A 20,693-nucleotide genomic window follows, 5' to 3' on the forward strand; every position below is an offset into this window, starting at 1 on the left:
GGACCAGATCAGATTGGACCAAATCCAATCCAATTGACACCCCTAATTAACGGTACGAAACTAACAGCAAGGTTTGCTAAGGATATGGAAATAAAGTACAACTGGGTGAAGAGATTTGTTAATTGTTTGCAAATGGGTTAGTAAAGCAAGGGATTACCAGGGAATCTTTATTCTGGGCTCAATTGTAATTTTGGTTTTTTCACTTTGAGGGCTCTTGCCTTTGTTGGGGGAGTTAAGAATTATCTCCCCACCTTTGCATTTAATTATTCTGTTTGATTAATGAAATCTTTGTTATTATTAAAAAAAAAAAAAAGTGAACCAAACTACTAAAAGAGGACTACTGCTAGGTAAGTGGATGGTGTTTGTTTGGTTTATCTAGGAAGAACGAAACAAGATTGTTTTCCAAGGAGTTAAGGTAGACCCAAGAAGAGTTCACATCCTCACCATCAGAAGACCTCCACATTAGTACACATATGCTGTAAAATACAATGGCGATGATAACACTTGTTTTTTATATTTAGGACAAATTGCCGAAACCTCCCTTGAAGTTTCTAACCATTTCTGAAACCTTCCTTCAAGTTTGGCAATTGTGATCACCTCCCATGAACTTTCTATGACAATTGCAAGTAGACCCCCTTTGTTAGAATCCTCTAACAAGAGACATGAAAGTATCCAAAATACCCATGCAATTACTATTGAGGTCGGTCTCTACAAAAAAAAAATAATAATAATAATCATAATAATACAAACTTTATGAACCAGAAAAAAAAAAAAAAGGAATTTAAAGTTAAAGCTTTACCTTTGAACGAATGATATGAAGGGAAATTTTGAAAAATAAATCAATTTCATAAAATATATTGGAAATGTTTGTAGTAGCAATTCATATGAAAATAAAACTTGAAAAGTAAATATTTTGGTCAAAAGTAATTGAATGGGTATTTTGAATATTTTCATGCCTCTTTTAGAGGATTCTAACAAAGGGGGTCTACTTGCAACTATGTCAGAAAATTAAGGAGAGGGTGATTGCAATTACTAAATTCAGAGGAGGATTTAGATACAAAGGATTCAGATCTTTATGGATGCCCAAACTATAGTGAAGGATATTAGTACAGCTAAGCAACCAAGATGGGAAGACCACACTTTCTATGAAGAGGCCTTGTTACAATCTTTTGATTACTATCAATTTGTATATATACCTAGGCAATATAATACAATTGCACATAATATAGCAACTAAAGCTTAATATATATATATATATATATATACACACACACACACTACTTTAAAAAGCACAAATAACCTTAGGAACATTTCTGGAGGGCAAAAGAGTAATCAATTATTGATATTAAATGACTTGAGAAGAGACAATTATAAGATTTCCAATGCATTCAATTTTCTCTCATTAAATCCAACAATTAAGGTATTAATTTGCATTCACCTTCATTTAATCATATATTTAAAGTATTTTGTTTCTTACCATCATTAAATTCTATTAATTAAATCCATGCATAATAAATTAATAATTACAATAACATAAAAATATACTTTTAAAATCTACTTAAAAAAATAGTGTTTTCATCTAGGTGGTGGTAAGATATTAAACCGTTTTAGGTTAAATGGGTCAATTCATGTTGGCACAATTAAATAATAAAACTCAAAATAGATAAGATGCAAAAAATGTAGAAATTAAAAAAATGGGAACATTTTTTAACATCATATATTTGACATATTAAATAATAATAAGTATAATAAATAAGAAATATTTTTATTAATCATGGAAATGAAATGTAAAATTTAAAACCAATTAGAAATAAAACTATTTTTCCATTCTCTCTCATTAGATCTCATACTAAGGTATATTCTCTCATTAAACCCACAAAATTAATTTTAATAGTATAAAAATAAATATTTTGAAAAATAATTTGAAAACAAAACTATTTTCTTCCCTCCTAGTGTTGGGCAAGCAATTCAACCATTTGGGGTCAAATGGGTTAATAAATAATATCATAATTGAACAATAAAAAATTAAAATAGATAAAATATATAATACAAAAAATAAAAAGAATTTTACATATCTCTAATATTGTATATTCATTATACTAAATAAAAATACATATGAAATGTAAGAAGTAATTTTATTAATGATAAAAATGGAAACCCAATTTTAAAATCAACCTAGAAATGAAATTAAGTCATAGTCTTATAATAAAATTTAAAAAATAGAAAATTTAAAGAATAACAAAAGTAAAAAATAGAAAAAAAATCGGGCACATATCTAATGTTATATATTCATAAAAATAAATATTAGGTACATCTCTAATATTATACATTCATTATATTGAACAAAAATAGGTATTATACATAATAAATGAATTTATCAATGATAGAAATGTAATACAAAATTTAGTGTCAACATAGGAGTCAAACTATTTCCCTTTTTAAGTTGTGGGTTAAATGGCTTGGGTCAAATGGATTTATTCATGATATGATAGTTAAACAATAAATCTTTAAAAAATAAAAAAGTACAAGTAATCAAAGAAATATATACAAAATTATATCAAACAAAAATTAAGTGTGATAAGTAAAAATTATTTATATAATGTAGATAGTATATAATTTAAAATTGATCTAAAAGAAAAGATATTTTCTTATCTAGATGGTGGGTCAATGATCCAATTTTTCAAACAAAAATTCATGATGTCATAATTGAATAATAAATATTTAAAAAAGATAGAACACAAACAATGAAAAAGTAAAAAAAATTGCTGCTTTTGAGAACATTTATAATGTTATATATTCATCATAATAAATAAAAATTATTATTAAAATAAAAATTATTTTTACTTATGACAAAATGGAATGCAAAATATAATAATAATAATAATAATAAAATAATAATAATAATAAATAAATAATAATAATTGTAATTGTTATTATTTCCACATGTATGTACACATTTACTACAAATATTTGAATTTATTTTTAATCATATTATTACTTTTATTATTTTTTAATTTTTGTCTTATATATCTAAAATTTAAATAATTAATATAAAAATTCAAGTTATAAGTTATTAATATATATATAGCCAGTCCGAACAGACGTACTGAGCGTCTGAGCCGTAGCAGCAGGCTATAACAGCACGCCCCACTTTATCGTGCCGTGCCGGCCCGCGGGCCTCAACCAAGCCCGGCACGGCCGTGTCCTGTGGACAGCCCGACACAGCTCTATATTACTATGTAACGGGTGTCCATGATTTATGCGAGTTATATTAGTAATTTTCCATTTAACATGTGACAGGCTGTCTCTGACGTGACATGGGTGTCTCCGGAGATTTTGTAAGAATCGGGGGGAAATATATGGTAGATAAGGTTTTACTGTTTAAAATGAGACAAGTCAAATAAAATAGAAAGATACGTAATCACCGTTCATCACTAAGGCACAAAATGGCCCCATTTCTAGTTCCAAGATCAAGAACCGGGTTGAGGCGATGAATTTTGGCCATCTGATATGAGGGCTCATCTGAGATTCCATCTCGGTGCCTTTTCTGTTCATCTGATCTGACTTTGGAATTTCAACGGAGTCATCTGTATGTCTGCATTACAGTTCACCTTTAATGACGAATTGACGATGATACCTAACTCATCAGGACCGTCGAAATTGTCGTGGAGATGTAGGAGTCGAGACAACCCTCTTGTCCTCTGGCATCGGAATGGGTTTCTTCTTTCGTTATTTCTGCTGAAAAATCGGCAGAACAAATGACAGAAAAGAAACATCAGCTTCTCTGCAGATGGGTTCTCTCCTTTCCAGCTGCTCATCTTGGTTCTTATTCTTTGTCTTTCTGCAACTCTTGACACTAGTTAATGGCAGAAACCTCTCTAAAGCGTCCTTCACCCCGATCAAACGTGATCTCTACCATTCTAGGTACTCCTATGAGGTTTAGCTTCTTTTATTTTCTTTTATTGGTATAGCTTTCCCTTTTTCGGGAGATTGCACCATCTTTTTCCTTTTTCCTCACCTACGTGATGCGTTTATGCGTCTGCTTTCTTATAGTGATGAACTTGTAGCGTAATTGAATTGTATTTTTTTTCCTTTTCTTGTTAATGTTCACGAGTCGATGGTTGTGACGAATAAAGGCAATAAACAGTTGTTTTTGGCAATCTGTGATTTTGTTTCCAACTTTGGAGAATTGGGAATAATTTTGAAATGGTTCTTGTTCGGTCATCCCTGCAATACTTGCCTTGAGAAATAGGAAATACTGCACTTTGTTTCCTGTTTTAAATAGACAGTAATTGAGATTGAATTTCTTTTTTTTTTTTCTCCTTCACCTTTACAGTGATGCTTTGATAGAGGGAATTAAAGCCCTGGTGCATCGTCACCCGGATAGGCTAACCGTAAGTAGTATTCTTCAGTTTCGCTCTTTTCTTATTATGCATTCATTTAGAATTCAGCTTCTGGCAATGTCAATTCTTTATTTTTTAAATAGATGGAGACAATTAGGACTGGAAATGAGGGCTACAATGCAGAGATCCTGGTAGTTACTTATGCCCATGGCAGGAGGAAGATCGACGACAGTTCAAACATTCGTATCCTTCTTGTAAGTCTTCCAGGATAGCTGTTTATGTTGAATTAGTATTTACTGCTTGAGCATATCGAAATAACCATTTTGGTTTACAACCATAAATTCGTAGTCTCTGTTAGACCTTAGCGCTTTTGAATTGTACAAGAGGGGACGAAAAGAAAAGGATTAGAAATGGGAAAGGCTTTTATTCTCTTTTAGTACTACAGGAAACTCTATGATCCTTACAAAAGAATTTTTCTGAATATGCTATATACATCTAAATATCCAATAGAATGTCTGAGATTGGCTATGGCTGGTGTTTTTGACAGAGGATTCCTTGTCTTCCAGAGTTTCGGTCAGCACGGAAGGGAGCTAATTACCTCCGAAGTTGCACTGCGGCTCCTGTCCATTTTAGGTGAGGAGTACCCAATCCCCAAGATGGGTCCAACATCCTTAAACAGTACACTGGAGAGGCTTGTCATAAAGGTAGTTGTCTATTCTAAAATTTGAACGCGGTTCTTTTGAGAAGTAATGAAGTATTAATGTGGGTTAATTTTGCCTATGATTACTAACTAAATCATTTACTAGAACTTTGTAGATTGAATTCTTCAATACAAACAGCTAGTCTTATAAGTTGGTCCAGTGGCCAATATATGATCTTGTTCTCTAACGTGTGTGAGTCAAGACAGATTGGACCAGGTTATAACCCAAACTTTAATCCAATGTTGCCTTTTCAGATTTTACCCACAGGAAATATGCTTAGCCATCTGCCTTTGAAGAAGGACCAGAACCATATATCATAATATAGTGTAATGTAAGTTGGATATGGAGCCAAATATATAATGCTTTCTTTAATGTTTATGACTAAGTACCGAGTCGAGTCAGGTTATAAATTACAAGTTTCAGCCAGACCAAAAATTTTGGCCCCTGATTGGAGCAGTCACCAATGTCACCATTTCAGCTTTACTTTCTGAAAGTATGTTTATTCATCTGCCTTCTGAGAATGATCATTGTATGTTGTAAATTATAATCTTCTTTTAACAGTAAAATAAGGTTTCAGTACTCTATGTACCATTGAAGGGTGGAATTGAACAAATACAAACAGTAAAAACCTGACAGCACCAGATACTTTACTAAATAAAATTCTTTACAAAACATCCCCTGGCTCAGGAGTTCCCCATCCCAAAGTTTCCTCTGTATCTGTTCTAGGTAGAGAGTCTGTGAAACAGTTAACAGCCCTATGACCAACTTAAAACAAATTCAGGATTCAGGCTATTTGCTAGTGCTTATGCTTCTCTAACTAGAAACTTGAACACTCCAACTCACCTTGAATGACAGCTAAAATATCTGCATTTAAAAGTTACCAAAACCTATAGCCCCCAGGGATCTGAGTGAACATTCTCCCTATTATCATTAGCAGCGCCCCTATCTGCAAGTGCCAGGGTTGCCTAGACTGAAACAATCAAAATCTAATTTCATTCTATCTATTTTTCGATCACTTCATTTTAACATTACTTGCTGAAAATAAATAAATAAATAAATGCAATGCCCTCCCATCCCCTCAATAGGTCATCCATTGTGATTCCCTTGAATTGTTCACATGTCAATTATCAAAGCTCAATGTCCAATTCTCACAATGACTAAATCTATTAAAGAATGAATGTTTTGCTCCTTATTCTCAATTTTTTTTTTCACAAAATAAATCCCCCATACAGTGCCACAAAATTTCATGCCTTTCATCTTACAAGAAACCAGGTTTCCATTAAAGTGATTTCATACCTGAGATGCAAACAGACGAGACAATGAAGGGATTGGTGCTCTCCCTATTCTTGAGATAGAGAATGCACACATGACAGGATAAGCACCAAATCTTTTTATCATTATTATTTTTTTTTTGTGTGTTGTGTCTTTTGATTGGTGGATAAGCACCAAATCTTCCAGTTCCCAACAAAATAACTTGTCTTTAGAGAAGTGCCTTTCCAAATGACATTTACAAGAAAATGTTGGTGTGAGTGGTTTCATACAATGCCTTGAAAAAAGAAACACAAGAAAAGGAACTTGGGTTTTGGAACCAAACTCCTCTCATCTACTCCCAATAGACAAAGAAACACATGTTTCAAATCTTCCGATAGGTTCACAATTTCTTGAGTTTTAAATCTTATGATTCACAATTTTTAGTCATGATTCCCAAGGATTTCAATTTGAATTTTATGTCCGAACCATTTTTTGAAAAATCTTACAATTTTTGTTTGAATCTTATTTTTTATTCATAAATCTTACAATTTATATGAGTCTTGCAATTCAAATCAATTCAATTAAGAATTAGTTCTCCACTTTGTCATTTTGTTTTGCTTATATTTAGTTTTGTCAAGGGTGACTTGTTTTAAAGACCTTATTCAAATGATTTATTTATGTTATTTAAGACCATATTTTGAGTTTATTTTCCATATGTAGGATAAAGAGCCATAGTTTGTGGATTATTTGACTTTCAAATCAAATTTGATTATTATATCATCTTATACTTCTATTGCACAAGTGGTAAATTCTATTGTAAAGTAAAAAAAAAAAAACACTATTGTGCCATTACAACCTAAAATATAATGAGAATATACCAATGCAAGTAAGCTACAGACTACAGAGTTAATGTCTTCATTCTTTTAACAAGTATTTGACTATTGCAAATGTGTATATATATATATATATATATATATGCCAATGGAGAATGAGGGATTAATGGGTTTATACCTACATGGCTGTTTGGACTTAAGAGAACAAAGTGAGAGCAGAGACCGTCAGTGAGAAGTGGTATCATTAAGATTAATGGCGAGAAGCAGTTGCCGGTTAGAGAGACACCAGACTGTTTGGAACAGGTTGTGCTGACTGTTGAGTGATTGCTCTGCTTCTTCATAGTGCCATAGTTAGTGCCTCTTCTTTTCTGTGTTGAGTGATTGCTTTCTAGAATCCACAACTTTTCGTGTTTGAAGTTTGTACCTATCACAACTAAAATCATTTGGCAATAGTACAAAATTATCATTACTCATTACAAAACTAAACCAACTTTGCATCTTTATGAACCAGACATATTTGCATTTGTACTGAACATTTTTTGTAGTTGTACTCTTCTGAAACAGAGCCTTAGGTTCTGTTTGTTTGCAGTGCAAATCATAACAAAATACAAATGTTGCACCCAGTTGAGTTTTGAATCTGTTTGTTTGTTTGTAATTATGATTTGTATTCATTGTCAGTGCAAATTTTGCTTCTCAAAAACGGATGCAAAATTTGCACCACCCTGCCCCTACCTCAATTCTCTCTCATATAAAGTGAGAACCGCATCATCTTGCTTCCTACCTCACTCCCAAACAAATAACCTTCCTCCTAGCCGCATTCTTTTAAATATGAGGAGAGGGTTACATCATTTTACTGCCTATTTTACTTCTCACAAACAAATAGTTAGGATGAACATGGGCCGGACCAGGCCAGATCGGGTTTTAACAAAGTGTTAACATTAAATAGGGCTGCTGGGGCCCAGCCCACACCTCTGGCTTGATTATATATGTCTGGGCCCAAGGATGGGCTGTGCTGGGCTGGCCTGTTAATTATGGTTTTTTAATTTTTTTTAAGATAAATAAGAAATAAACTTTATTAGAGAGAAAGGAAAAGGAAATTACAGCAAGGTGATAACGAATCACCCAGCAATAGCAGACCCAAAAAACAACAGACCCGCCCTAACAAAGCCCCTAAAAACAGAGAAAAAACATACATGCATACCAAAGCACCTTAAGAAACAAACCCATATCCAAATACAAATATCACAACAAAATCACAGAGGTCCCTACCACCAACCCCTAAAACAACTAAAACAGTTTTTTTTTTTTAATTTAATATTTATATACAATTATACATAATACGTGCCATATATATGAAATATTATACCATACCTATAAAAGTTATTATACCATTATAAAATATTTAACTTTTTACCATATATATGTATAACTTCCAGGCCAGGCCAGACCGTCTAGGTCTAAGGTTTGCTTGGCCTAGAGAAGAAATGCTTGAAGGAACTCACATCCCCGGTTCTCTAATATGTTTTTCAATATGTCAGGTTGTGCCAATGGAAAATCTGAATGGTCGCAAACTTGTTGAAGCTGGAGATCTCTGTGAGAGGAGAAATGGTCATACAATTCATTGTATTGTTTTTAATATCATGTGCTTGCTTTTCTATTTATAGGAATGCTTAAGTTTCTATTATTTGTTAGGAAGGGGAGTAGATCTCAACCGAAATTGGAGTGTAGACTGGGGAAAAAAAGAGAAGGTGTGCTCTGCCTTATTGTGTTTATTTTTGAGCACCGAAACCTAGTTTCTTTTTACCTATATCAGGGCTGTTAATTCTTGTTTTTTGTTGGATGTTTCTCCCTCATTTGGGATTCTATTCTTCTGGTCCAATATAGTAATGATATTTTGTTCTGTAGTACTAAGATTCTTTGTTCTATGTTTTTTCCTCTAACTGTAGGACTATGATCCATATGAGGAAAATCCAGGAACAGCTCCTTTTAGCGAACCTGAAACTCAAATAATGCAGAAGCTCTCAGCATCATTTGATCCACATATATGGGTTAATGTGCACTCTGGAATGGAAGTAAGTCATGCCTCTTTTCCATGATTCCTTGTTGTTGAGTTCCTTATCCCCCACTGAATTTTGATCCATTTTCACTGTTGTAGTCTAATATGCATATGGTGCACATGCAAGAAGTGATCTAGTCATCCAAATTACCCTTTTCCTTTACATTTAATATTTGTTTTCTAGCCTATATATCCATTTAACACAAAATAAATTCATTGATCAAATGGTTAGGATCACAATTTGGGTCAATTCAACCCTAAGGTCCACACTTCACATGCACAACAAGTAGATAGACTAACATCGTTACCTGCCCTTGTCTAAAAGGATGTGGGAACCCTTGCCTTTTAACACCACAACCAAGCATTGTTGTGGTGCATTGCTTCCAAGGACTACCCTTGCCCACTTGACACTACACTCAAGTTAAGGTGCGGCTAGGGGTGGATTCAAGCTGAGCCAAGCCAAATACTTGGCTATTCGAGCTCTGCTCACCGAAATAATCTTAGGTTCGAGCTAGAGACTTGAGCTTGAGCTTGGCTCGGTTCAAAGCTCGCAAGTTCAAGCTCGACTCAGCTCGAGCTTGAGTACAAGCGAAGTTTTTTCTAAAAAATAAAAATTATACATATAAAAATGTTTTTTATTTTACATACAACAAAATAAGAATTATAAAAATTATTTACCATTATACATAAAAAATAAAATATTATTATTTATAGTAAAAATTTATTATTTTATATATATTTATATGTATATGTATGTATGTATGTATATAATGAAAATTTATTTATTTATTTTACTAGGCTCGTGAGCCTTACGAGTCGAGCTTCACTAGGCTCTAGCTCGTCTCAACTAGCAAACGAGACTATGTATCAGGCTCGAGCTATGCTCAAAGCTCAATTTAAACCGAGCCTAGCTGAGCTTTTCATGAGCCAAGCTCGAATAGCTCGTGAGAAGCTCAGTTCGTGGCCACCCCTAGGTGTGGCTTGTCGCTAGACCTGTTCATGGGCCCGACTGGGCTTTGACTCTTTATTAACAAAAAAATGTTAGGCCCGAGTTCGAGCCCGGCCCGACCAACGGGCCTACAACTTGGGCCCGAGGGCCCTGATAAAAAGCCCGAAGCCCGAGCCCGAGCTGAAGCCTGACCTAATAAAAGAAATTCAAAAATTTCCCTATTCAAATAGACATTATCTTTTTTAATTCAGATGTTTTTTTCCCCTATTTAAATGAACAATGGGCCTAAAAGTGAATCAACAACCTTCTCAAATCAAAAAATTTATTCAAATGGACATCACATAGGGTTTATACTTAGGTTTAACTATAGGTCGGGCCGGGCCGGGCTATTTTGGCAAAGCTCGAGCCCGGCTCGAATTTCATGTGGGCCGGGCTTTTTGGCCCGAGGTTAAGCCCACGGGCCAAAAAGCATGTTCATGCCCGTCTGGGGGTCAGGCCGGCCCGTCGGGCCACCCTGCCCATGAACAGGTCTCCTTGTTGCCTCTATGGATGCCCTAGGATGAGCACAAAAAGACAAATCAGGATGCATAACCATGAGAGTTTGGCAAAAGTTTTAGTGCCAGCTTCCAGCCTGACACAATCCTCCTCCTTTATCTGGGCTTGAGATCGGCGGTGTGAGACAAGTTCACACTATTGGAGTTGTGGAAAAATAAATATATTTTATCGTCTATCCTTCATGTCCCCAAACTTAATACCAATCTTTTATCTGTGGCAACATTAGCATTCTTAGGCTTTCTTGTCTGAGTATTCTTCTTAAAATTGTTGTTATTCTTGTTATTCCTAAACCTGTCCGGGAGAAGATTTGGATGAAGCTTCCAGCAAGTGTTCTTAGTATGCCTCGGTTTCTTGCAGTAGTCACATATCACCTCTTTCTTCTCAATCGGACCCTTCAGCTTTATTCCAGCATGTACAAAGTGTTATGTAGGTGGACTGTAACTAAACATGTCGCCTACTCTCTTCACTGCTTACCATAGCATATGCTTGGACAATCCTTGGTCAAGAATATTTTGCCTAGTAATGTCGAACTCAAGGTTGAGTCCTGTAAGAAACTCAAACACCCTGTTTCATTCCACCAGTTTCCTAAAAGTCTCTACATCCTTAGTACTCTCCCATACAACTATCTCCATAACATCAATTTCCTACCATAGTGTGATTTCAGCATAGAGTAGTAGATTTCCACACTCCTCCTTTGTCTTAGATTTTTCACATCACTCTTCAGCTTATAGGCTCTTGCTACATTCAACTTTTGTGAATAGGTTTCTGTAACACTGTCCTAGATCTCCTTGATTGAAAACATCCAAAGATAATGCATAGAGTTAACCAACGATCTGATTACGATATAGTTCTTGTGCATCCATTTCTCATATGTAGGGTTTGTCTCTGTAGGTTTCACCTTACTGCCTGTGAGATACCCTAATTTACCTCTACTACAAACATAAATCCGTATAGACTATGCCCAAGCTAGGTAATTGATTCTATCTAACTTAATTGTGGTCACTCTAGTCAAAAAGGAATCTACCGAGCCAAGCCCAGATACTGGCATCTGCTTGTACTCACTTCCAGATTGCTCCATTGATCAAATGAAAATCAAAAAACTAGATTTTCAGACTTTATAACTTAATTGAGGTCAAAACAGTACCCGAGTACTTGACAACTAGGGTTTCACTGCACTCGGTTGTCGAGGAGGGAGAGAGAAGAGGCAGCCTCTCCTAGGCTCCTACCAAAGCTTCCCAACCTCCTTCAAGTTTTAACCACACACTTCTAGGAGTCAAAATACACCTCCCAAGCATTGAGCGCCACACCAAAAGCTTCTCCTTGACCTATAACTTCAAAGCTCTCTAGTCGGCTAGGGTTTGTGGTAGAAAAAATACAGTATCACTTCTTGGCAGTTTTCGGCCGGACTTCAACTCTCCAAACCCTCTACCAACTAGGCAAAAGATCCTCTGATCTATAGGGAACTTGTCTCTCCATACACTCTCCTAATCGAAGGGTGTACGAGAAAAGAGAAAACAAAAAAAAAAAGAGAAGGGAAAAAACTGTTCTGATACCAAGAAGTAAATCAGTCCTCTAAAACTGATATAAACTTGATTAAAAATAGAGAAGAAAGTGGAAGACAGCAGAACAGAAGAAGATGGAGAAAAGAAGAGGAAGAAGAAGAAGAGTTCGATAATCTCCTCTCTCCCCTCACTAATCCTTTTGTTAATCTTCATTTTCTATGTTAATTACAAGTATGCCTTTAAGTGGGAGGCCAGCTAAGCAAGAACTTGAAATAAACTTATAAAAAGAAGTAACAGGCCCATTAACAAACAAAATAAATAACACACTACATAAATAAAAGAAAAGATACTAGGGCCTATTAGGCCCTGTCTCTCTACACTACCAGATATGTATAAGAGATATACATGTATATGTAGTATGGGCAGCCCAGTGCACGAGGCTCCCGCCAATGTGGGATCTGGGGAGGATAGACAGATGTACGCAGCCTTACCCTTGCACATACAGAGAGTTCCAAGATTGAACCCTGGTCACCCAGGTCACAATGGAGCAACCCAACTGTTGTGCAAAGGCCCTTCATGTATATGCTAGTGCAAAGTCTACACTATATTGGACAGGTCAACCTATGGTTGAACAAGTGACCGAGAAGTAGCTTCCTTTCTGAGTTGACCTCCAGGTTGGTTTTCCTTAATAAAGGTTAATGGTAAGGTCCAACTTTTGCTGTTTGCTTTATGGGTGGTAAGCCGGGTCAAACTGCCAGTTCACGGTTTTGTTATCATTGGTCAAACAATTAAGTTACTGGCTAAGCTGAAGCCAAATTTTATTTGTTTATGCTAAAGTAGACAGGTCAAGTTATTTAAAAAATCATTAAAATAGGTAAGGATTTAAAAAAAAAAAGTGTTTGCATTGTAGTTTATCAGTGCTTTTAGTTCTGATGTATTTTTTTAAGCTTACTTTTGTCTGAACCAACTAGCAAATGAGTTGTACTTTAAATTTGATATTCACTGTGCGGACACCTTTTAGATTATTGATTTTGTTACAAGACTATTCTGAATGTAATCTGTTGCCTACAGTATTATCTGCTTCTATATCTCCCATTTGTTTTCCTTGCATATTCCCTTTTCTTGTTTCTTTCCTGATTCTTGTCCTTGGAATTTACCATTTTCTTACCTTATTTCATGTACTCAGGCTCTATTCATGCCATATGACCACAAGAACACGACACCAAATGGTTTGGCATCACACATAATGAAGTCAATGCTTGAAGAATTGAACCATCTTCACTGCCTAGACAGATGCTTGGTTGGGTCAGGGGGAGGCTCCGTCGGGTTTGTACTAGATCATAATGTGAATGAAAGAAGATCATGAAACAATTTCCAGTCACTAAATTATAGCTAATATTTACATTGAATTGAGCAACCCTTGTACTAAAAATGCTCATGATTCAAATCAACCACCCTGAAGATAATCATCTTCTGGCATTTTCTCAACAGTTTTTGGCTTTAAAAATAAAATCGCATTCTTAGCTGCTTGTTGACATTTTTTTCAGATGGTATTTTTTGGTTTACTAATGTCTTTTTTCGTTTTTATGTTAATGACTTGTAAACTCACATATAACTTATAAGGGAAAGGGAAAAACATAGTGGTATTGCAGGAGTTACCAGCTTAATGATGTCTGGTTTCAATATCAAAGATTGCACAACTAATAATGTATGAACTATGAATCAGAAGTTCAAATTTGTCCCCAGTTCACATTGTATAGTGGGCAACAGGTGGGTGTGGGCTATGAATTCAGAAAACGCTTAGTTGTAACCTCGCATGTAGTGAACCATGAAAGTGAGACAGAAGAGGAAGAATTATGTGGAGGTGTGCAAGAGCAGCACTGATCTGGTCCGTGTGGGAATAAAGGAATAACAGAATTTTCCAAGAGAAGGAGAGAAGCCCAGAAGAGATGAAGGACTGCATTCTAAATAGGGTGATCTTATGGCTAAAATCACTGGACCTATTCCATCAATTCTCATTTAATGATATTTGGAGGAACTGATTAGCAGTGGCTAATTGTTCATCCATAAAGACTAAAGTGAGTATGGCTTGGGAACCCCCTCCTGAAAGATTCTTGAAGCTGAATTTCGGCGGAATTAGTCTTGGTAATCCAGGTCCGTCAGGGGTGGGAGGGGTACTGAGGAATGAGAATGAGAATGTGGTTCTTATTTTCTCAGGACCCATAGGAGTTGGAAACTCTACTAGGGCGGAACTTGCTGCCGCTATCCAGGGAGTACAGTTAGCAGTGCAGATAGGTGTGGAACAGTTGATAATAGAAGGGGACTCCAAGGTGTGGAACAGTTGATAATAGAAGGGGACTCCAAGGCTACAAAATCCGGACTCTATGGTGTGGTGTTTTAAGAATGAAATAAAAAAAAATCAACTGCCTAACAAGAAGCTTGACAGTGAGAATACAATGGGTGGGGAGCAAACTCTATGGCTGATGGTCTTGCAAAGCAAGGGGTAAATAGGGAAAGTTTGTATTGGGCTCAATTGTAGACTGAATCTGTTTTGTATCTTTTGTCTTTCTTCCTACTGTTAGGAGAGGATGCAGCTCGTGCCTCTCCACGGAAGCTTGTAATTGTATTAGTTTTTATTATTGAAATTTATCCTTATTTATCAAAAAGAAACATGAAAGTGAGAGACTATATAAATATTTTTTAACAAACATGATAATTCTATTACTTTGGCATTTGATCCATAATAATTTGCTAATTGAGAAAGTTCCCTACATAATTTCAGGTACCTGGCACATGGGACTGCTACAGATTACATGTATGACATTGTCAAGGCACCAATGGCTTTCACTTTTGAGGTGAGTAAATTACATCTTACCATTGGTCACTTGTGAGGACCTTATTTACTTGTTTTGTCTTACAGATCTATGGCAATGAAGAGGCCTCCTCAAAGGACTGCTTTAGAATGTTCAATCCTATTGATCTGGCCACATTCAATGTAGGTTATTTACATTTAAAACAGTTAGTACTTTTAATTTAGCTATATGACAGTCTCTTCACACTTGTTTTTTGGGTTTCAGAGAGTTCTAAACGACTGGTGTTCAGTATTCTTGACAATATTTGAGACTGGACCCCGCCGGCTGGATGAAATCCATTCAAAGGTTTCTCTCCCTGATTTGGAGAAGCTGATATCTATAGATGAGTACTTAGATGGATACTTGATGGGGAGGAAGAGTAGGTATGGAAAACAGACAGAGGTGCTTGATTTTGGGATGCAGGAGATAAGAACATATTTTAGGCTCTTTCTTTTATCATCAGTGCTTTTAATGTTCATGTTCTTTTCTAGAATTTCAAAGAGCAAAGGTAGCAGCAGACCAATGGTATCAGCCTTACCTGTCTGAATCTGTTTTCTGCTGATTCAACAAAGAAAAGAGGTGAAAGGAAAAAACAAAAGATGTAAGGTATTAATTTATGGTCATCATTCTTAGGGGAGGATTTTTGTGTGTAGAAAATGATTTTGTAACTTACACGACTATACAAAATTTCAGTGTAAAAGCAATTATTTACCACAATGAAAAATATCCTGATATTTTTTGGGTTTAAAAGCATTGCACCGTCTACGATTTCTTAATATTCATTATCACCTTGGATCATCCTACATTCAATCTGCGCGGAATATTGGGAGATTTACTTTCGAAGTGATGCACTGGTGAGAAGCGTTGGTTCAATTGGAAAGGATAAACAAGGTGGTACTGCCAAAAAAAACGCCAGGTAAAAGTGCTTCATGGCTTCATTCAAGTCAGAGAAATCTCTTTTGCATTGACCTTGCACGTGTTATGGTGCATGTGGTGGAAATGTAACCAGTAATCTTCATTATTATCACCACCATCTAAGCTTTGTTCCAACTGTACCGGATGGCTACATGAATCTTGTTTCTCCCTTCCGTTCTATTCACTTCCATGTCCTTTGTTAAATTATAGACACTTATAATAATTTCTTGATAGTCTATGACCAGTCTGATCTTTCGCCATCTCATTCTGCCCCCAATCAACGTATCACCTGTTACAGGTCTTCTCCGCAGTCCGCACACAGCCCAGCCTAGTCTTCTTTCTGTCGTTTTATTACCTATTTGGATGAATTGACTGGAGATTCTGTCCTCTACAATTTTTCCACTCATTCGATCCATTGCTGATGAGAAATGAGGAACCAAAGATGGGCCATTGCTAGTTTTTTTTTTTTTGGATAAAGGCTTAGATTCAATCAATATCCATCTTTCGACAACTTTTTAGTAGGTAACCAATCCCCCAGTACCCATACCCCCCCCCCCCCCCCCCCCCCAAATAGCCACAGTTTTTTATCCCAACTCCCAAGCCTGTGCTACAACCAGCGGGAGAAGTTAGCAACTATTAATTAAAATTTACAGATATCTTAAATTCCTCTTATTTGCCTACCCCCCGATACTTTAAACCATGCCTGGGAGTCTGGGACTGGAGATTCAAATAGTAGTCTTTTCCTTTTGTTCCTTTCTTCTTCGAGGCTTATATGTAAGCGAGAATCAAGAGCACTTTATTCACTCCATTCCACGTTTACAGTCAACCTAAATCTTTCCGGGTTCCGTCTCATTGGTCAAACCGAAGTAGTCAATTTATTTGCGTAATTTCATGATGCCATAAAAACCCAGGTCATTTCCATAGTCTTATAAAACCAGTGGTATGTGGGCGAGAATAGGGTATGATTTCCGGTTTAATTTTAGGGTAAATTTTTTAAATTACCCTTATGATTTATCTAATTGACTAACTGTACCCTTACTGTTTGACTAACCCTATCCTATTGTTTCTAACAATTGACTAATTCTACCTTATTATTAAATTCCGTCAAAACTCGTTCGCACTTGATAAATATTTTTTTAAAATCCAATTTTACCCTCATCTCTCTCCCCCTCTTTCTCTCTCTCCCCTTCTTTTCCCCGTTGGGTTCAGGCATTGATTTCACCAATACGAGGGTTTCACCGTGCTCTTCATCTTGTTAAAGCTGCAAAATGTGATCATCAGAGGATACGATCGATCCATTGAGAAATCAGAAGAGCTTGCTTGCAAATTCTTGTTTGGCCTCCCCATCTATTGAAGATGCTAAAGCAGCTAGATCTCTTAGTTCTGATAGGCTCCTTCCCAATTGCAAAGCCACCTTCAGTTCAAACAATTCCCCATTTTCTCTCTTCTCTACGTCCTTTTCCTTCAAAGTGGATTCTATGGACTCCTCCATACATCTAAACAAGCCAACAGTGCTCCGGTACATCTCAAACACCATTCCAACTTGCCCACCATGCTCCAAGGTGTTGATAACACTTGCCAAAGCTCCGGCAGTGACACCCAACAGCACCGCCCATGTCTCATGAGAAGAGCATCCCACGAAAAGTGACCCAACAGCTGCGAGACCTGTGAGTAAAGGACCAGAAATGGCTAAAACTCTGTTAACTTTCAAAGCTATCTTGCCCAGTCTCAAGTACTCTTCAGTGTCCTTCCTCTTCAAAACCGCGACTATCTGCTTCATTTCCTCTTCCAGCTTTCTGTTCCATCCATTTCCTTCTCTTCTTCCACCCAGGTCTTGTTCTCGTAATTTACTTTGTTGTAGCCACCACACCTTTAGGGAACTTGTCAAGCATCACTCCAAGCAAAGGCAATGGGTAAGCCCTGTCAAGAGCAAACACCTTGTCCATGGCGTCCTTAACATCCATAGGACTAGGACTATAAGTGTAAGAGTTGTTCGGATTTGCCCGTGAAGTTGCTTGAATAGCCTTGCCGCATTGCGTTGTTCTTCTACGAGTTGCGATGGCTGGATCTTGTTCATCACCAGCAACATCCCAGTAGCTGCCGTATATAATAGAGTAGATGAGAGCTTTAGTGCGGCAAGTGGCGCTCCCGTTCCAGCTGTTTCTGCCAGCCCGACCATCATTGCAGCGGTGATGGTGATTGTATTAATGGAGGTGAGAAGGAGGTGGTTCCAGTTATTCCGCTGCTCCTGGATGTTGGCATGCATCTCCGCCCTGTCTGCAGCAGCTTCCATGATTGCATAAAGCTCCGCAATGACCGTAGACTTGGAGTTAACATAAAGATCATCTCTCGTGGTTTTGGTAGCAACTTTAGTGTCAAAAGGCTTCGTTTCTGTCTGGGTAATGGTTGTCGCTGTTGTGTATCCACTTCTCAACTTCAATTCCTCAACAAGTCCGTAGTCCGGATCTTTGGAAAAGAAAGAGAACTCGGTTGGAGTTTTGGGGTATTAAGAGTAGCCGATACTCTTCTTCGTCGTGAAGATGATGACGAGGAGGAAGAGCAAAGGAGACTGGTAGTTCGAAGAGTCGCCATGATATGCTGACGGCCTGATGCTCACAGTTTCTTGGAGCGAGATGAGATGATGGAGAAGATTTTTGGTTGATCAAAACAGACCACAGTTTCTTGGAAACTACCGGCACAATAAGTAGATCGATGAAGACCCGTTTGAATTTGGAATACAAGCATCCAGAGTCCGGCGAGATTCCGATCGAAAACAGCTCAAATGGCTGGCAAATCATTGGTCGCATGTGCATGAAATAAAAAAATGAAGAATGGGAACTAAGAGAGGTTACAGAGCGAAATCGATGAACTGCTCCATACAGGTTTCCGTTAAATCCGCACAGTGAATAGGCGTACCTTCCCACGGTCACCCACTTCAATCGCCCTCTCCTAGAGCGTCATCAAAAGTCACGCTTTCAAGCCTTCATCTCAGACCTCCCCCTCTGCCTCGGGTCTCTCTCTCCTTTCTCCGTTCTCATACCTCCTCCTCCGCCTGTCTCTATCTCTCTCCCGACCTCCGACCTCCGCTCTCTTGTCTCTCTCAACCTCCGTTCTCAGACCTCCTCTCCGCTCTCCGGTCTTTCAGTAAATGGTAAATTTCTTAAACTATTGAGTAAGTGTACCCTTATTATTTGTAAATTAAGTGTATCTTTACTGTTTATAACAATTGACTAAATGTACTCTTAATATGGATGAAAAGTTAAATACCCATTTTACCCTTATGTGAAATTACATTTTTATTCCTGATTTTAATTAACTCCCTCAGAAACTCACCCCATCCGTCGAAAGAGAAGAGGGAGGAGCGCCATCCATCCATAGCGATCGCTGCAACTGGGGGACAGCTTTCCAACATTTCATGACTTCCCTATGGGCGCCATTTAATGGCTTCCATGTACCATCAGCAGCACCGCTTTCCACCATTTCATTCTCACCTCTTGTTCTTCTTCCACTGAAATCGAAGACAACCCAGTGATGTGAACCCCTGTGATCGTTGTGCCAGAAGCGACAGAAACAGGGCCTTCTCTTTAACAGAAGAGCTAATCCTAACATCTCCGGCAACAGCGGCAACCACCGGCGAAGAACAGTGGCGGACCTGCCCTTCTCTTTTTTTTCCTGTTCGTTTGGCCAGACCAAGCAGCAGATCGAGCAGCGGCGGATCTCCCCTGTTTGTCTTGCTGAAGCTCTCCGAAAGCCGGCATATCTGCCACTGCTCTTCACAGCGGCAACCACCGACGGAGAACAGCGGCGGAGCTGCTCTTTTCTTTTCTTTCCTGTGCGTTTTGGCCAAACCAAGCGGCAGATCGAGCATCGGCGGATCTCCCTTGTTTGTCTTGCTGAAGCTTTCCGAAAGCCAGCAAATCCGCCACGGCTCTTCACAACGGCAACCATCGGCAGAGAACAGCGGAGGATCTGCCCTTTTCTTTTTTTTCCTGTGTTATGGCCAGACCAAGCGGCAGATTGAGCAGCGGCGGATCTCCCCTGTTTATCTTGCTGAAGCTCTCCGAAAGCCGGCAGACCTCTTTTTTTCCCATGCATTTTGGCCAGACCAAGCGGCGGATCTCCCCTGTTCGTCTTGCTGAAGCTCTCCGAAAGCCGGCAGATCCGCCACTGCTCTTCGTCACTTGGTCCGACCAAAACACACAGCAAAGCAACGGCGGAGCTTAATGGCCTTTTCCAACTAAGAATCGACTGAAATTTTGCAGGGGTTCATTCATAAATGTGCGTTCGCTTTTGTCATTTCTTGGTTTCTGATTTCAGAAATGGAGATCCATCATCTAATGGGTTCCACTTTTTCTTCTGCTTTACATTTTAAGCTGCAAAAAAAAATTAGCATGCTTGCAAAGCTTCTCTATTCTCTTGCTCGAAGACAACTGAATCAAATCCGTGCAATCGTGATAAAAAACCCTAGACCCCATAAACTAAATCCCCTACTAAGAGCACTCCCCCTCTTCCTCTTGTCTCGTCTGTATAGAAGCTTTCATTGTTGCTTAGGCGGTGGACAGTCGGTGCTCTGGCAGACATGGGAGAGGAATAGTAAGCTTCGGAAGTCGGGATTAATGATTGTGGGAGGAATTCGGAAGAGGAAAATGATCTTGTTTTGGTAGAGACTGGGAAGAAGATAGAGGGAAGAGAGAGAGGTCGAAGGAGGAAGGGTGTGTCCGTGTTATCGATGAAGG

At 37.7% G+C, this 20,693-nt stretch overlaps 1 protein-coding gene and 1 pseudogene across 2 annotated transcripts; one reads left to right on the plus strand and one right to left on the minus strand.

Moving 5' to 3' along the window:
- Nucleotides 1-3,484: 3,484 nt before the first annotated feature.
- Nucleotides 3,485-15,792, plus strand: LOC148849793 (Zn-dependent exopeptidases superfamily protein). 2 transcript variants are annotated; one of them, XM_088943971.1, is made up of 11 exons: nucleotides 3,485-3,924; nucleotides 4,337-4,394; nucleotides 4,487-4,597; nucleotides 4,910-5,047; nucleotides 8,667-8,736; nucleotides 8,821-8,876; nucleotides 9,075-9,200; nucleotides 13,377-13,516; nucleotides 14,973-15,045; nucleotides 15,111-15,185; nucleotides 15,268-15,792. In XM_088943971.1, the coding sequence occupies exons 1-11, from the start codon at nucleotides 3,791-3,793 to the stop codon at nucleotides 15,586-15,588; spliced, it is 1,302 nt and encodes a 433-aa protein (XP_088800097.1). In that variant the 5' UTR covers nucleotides 3,485-3,790; the 3' UTR covers nucleotides 15,589-15,792. The 2 variants fall into 2 exon arrangements, with proteins under 2 accessions (XP_088800097.1, XP_088800098.1); XM_088943972.1 differs by having other exon boundaries at nucleotides 3,575-3,924; nucleotides 4,891-5,047.
- Nucleotides 15,793-17,127: 1,335 nt separating this feature from the next.
- On the minus strand, nucleotides 17,128-18,684 carry LOC148849794 (putative F-box protein At4g22030 pseudogene; annotated as a pseudogene).
- Between the last annotated feature and the right edge of the window lie 2,009 nt (nucleotides 18,685-20,693).

Source organism: Nelumbo lutea, chromosome 5 (assembly GCF_056320005.1).
Source record: "Nelumbo lutea isolate HS-2025 chromosome 5, American lotus-T2T, whole genome shotgun sequence".
Lineage (NCBI taxonomy): Eukaryota > Viridiplantae > Streptophyta > Magnoliopsida > Proteales > Nelumbonaceae > Nelumbo > Nelumbo lutea.

Excerpts from the sequence above, each read along its gene's own strand:
- LOC148849793 (XM_088943971.1), top strand. The coding sequence starts at position 3,791 with ATGGGTTCTCTCCTTTCCAGCTGCTCATCTTGGTTCTTATTCTTTGTC. Across the intron at positions 5,048-8,666 it reads TGGAGAGGCTTGTCATAAAG|GTTGTGCCAATGGAAAATCT; the intron begins GTAGTTGTCTAT and ends TCAATATGTCAG. Across the intron at positions 8,737-8,820 it reads TCTCTGTGAGAGGAGAAATG|GAAGGGGAGTAGATCTCAAC; the intron begins GTCATACAATTC and ends ATTATTTGTTAG.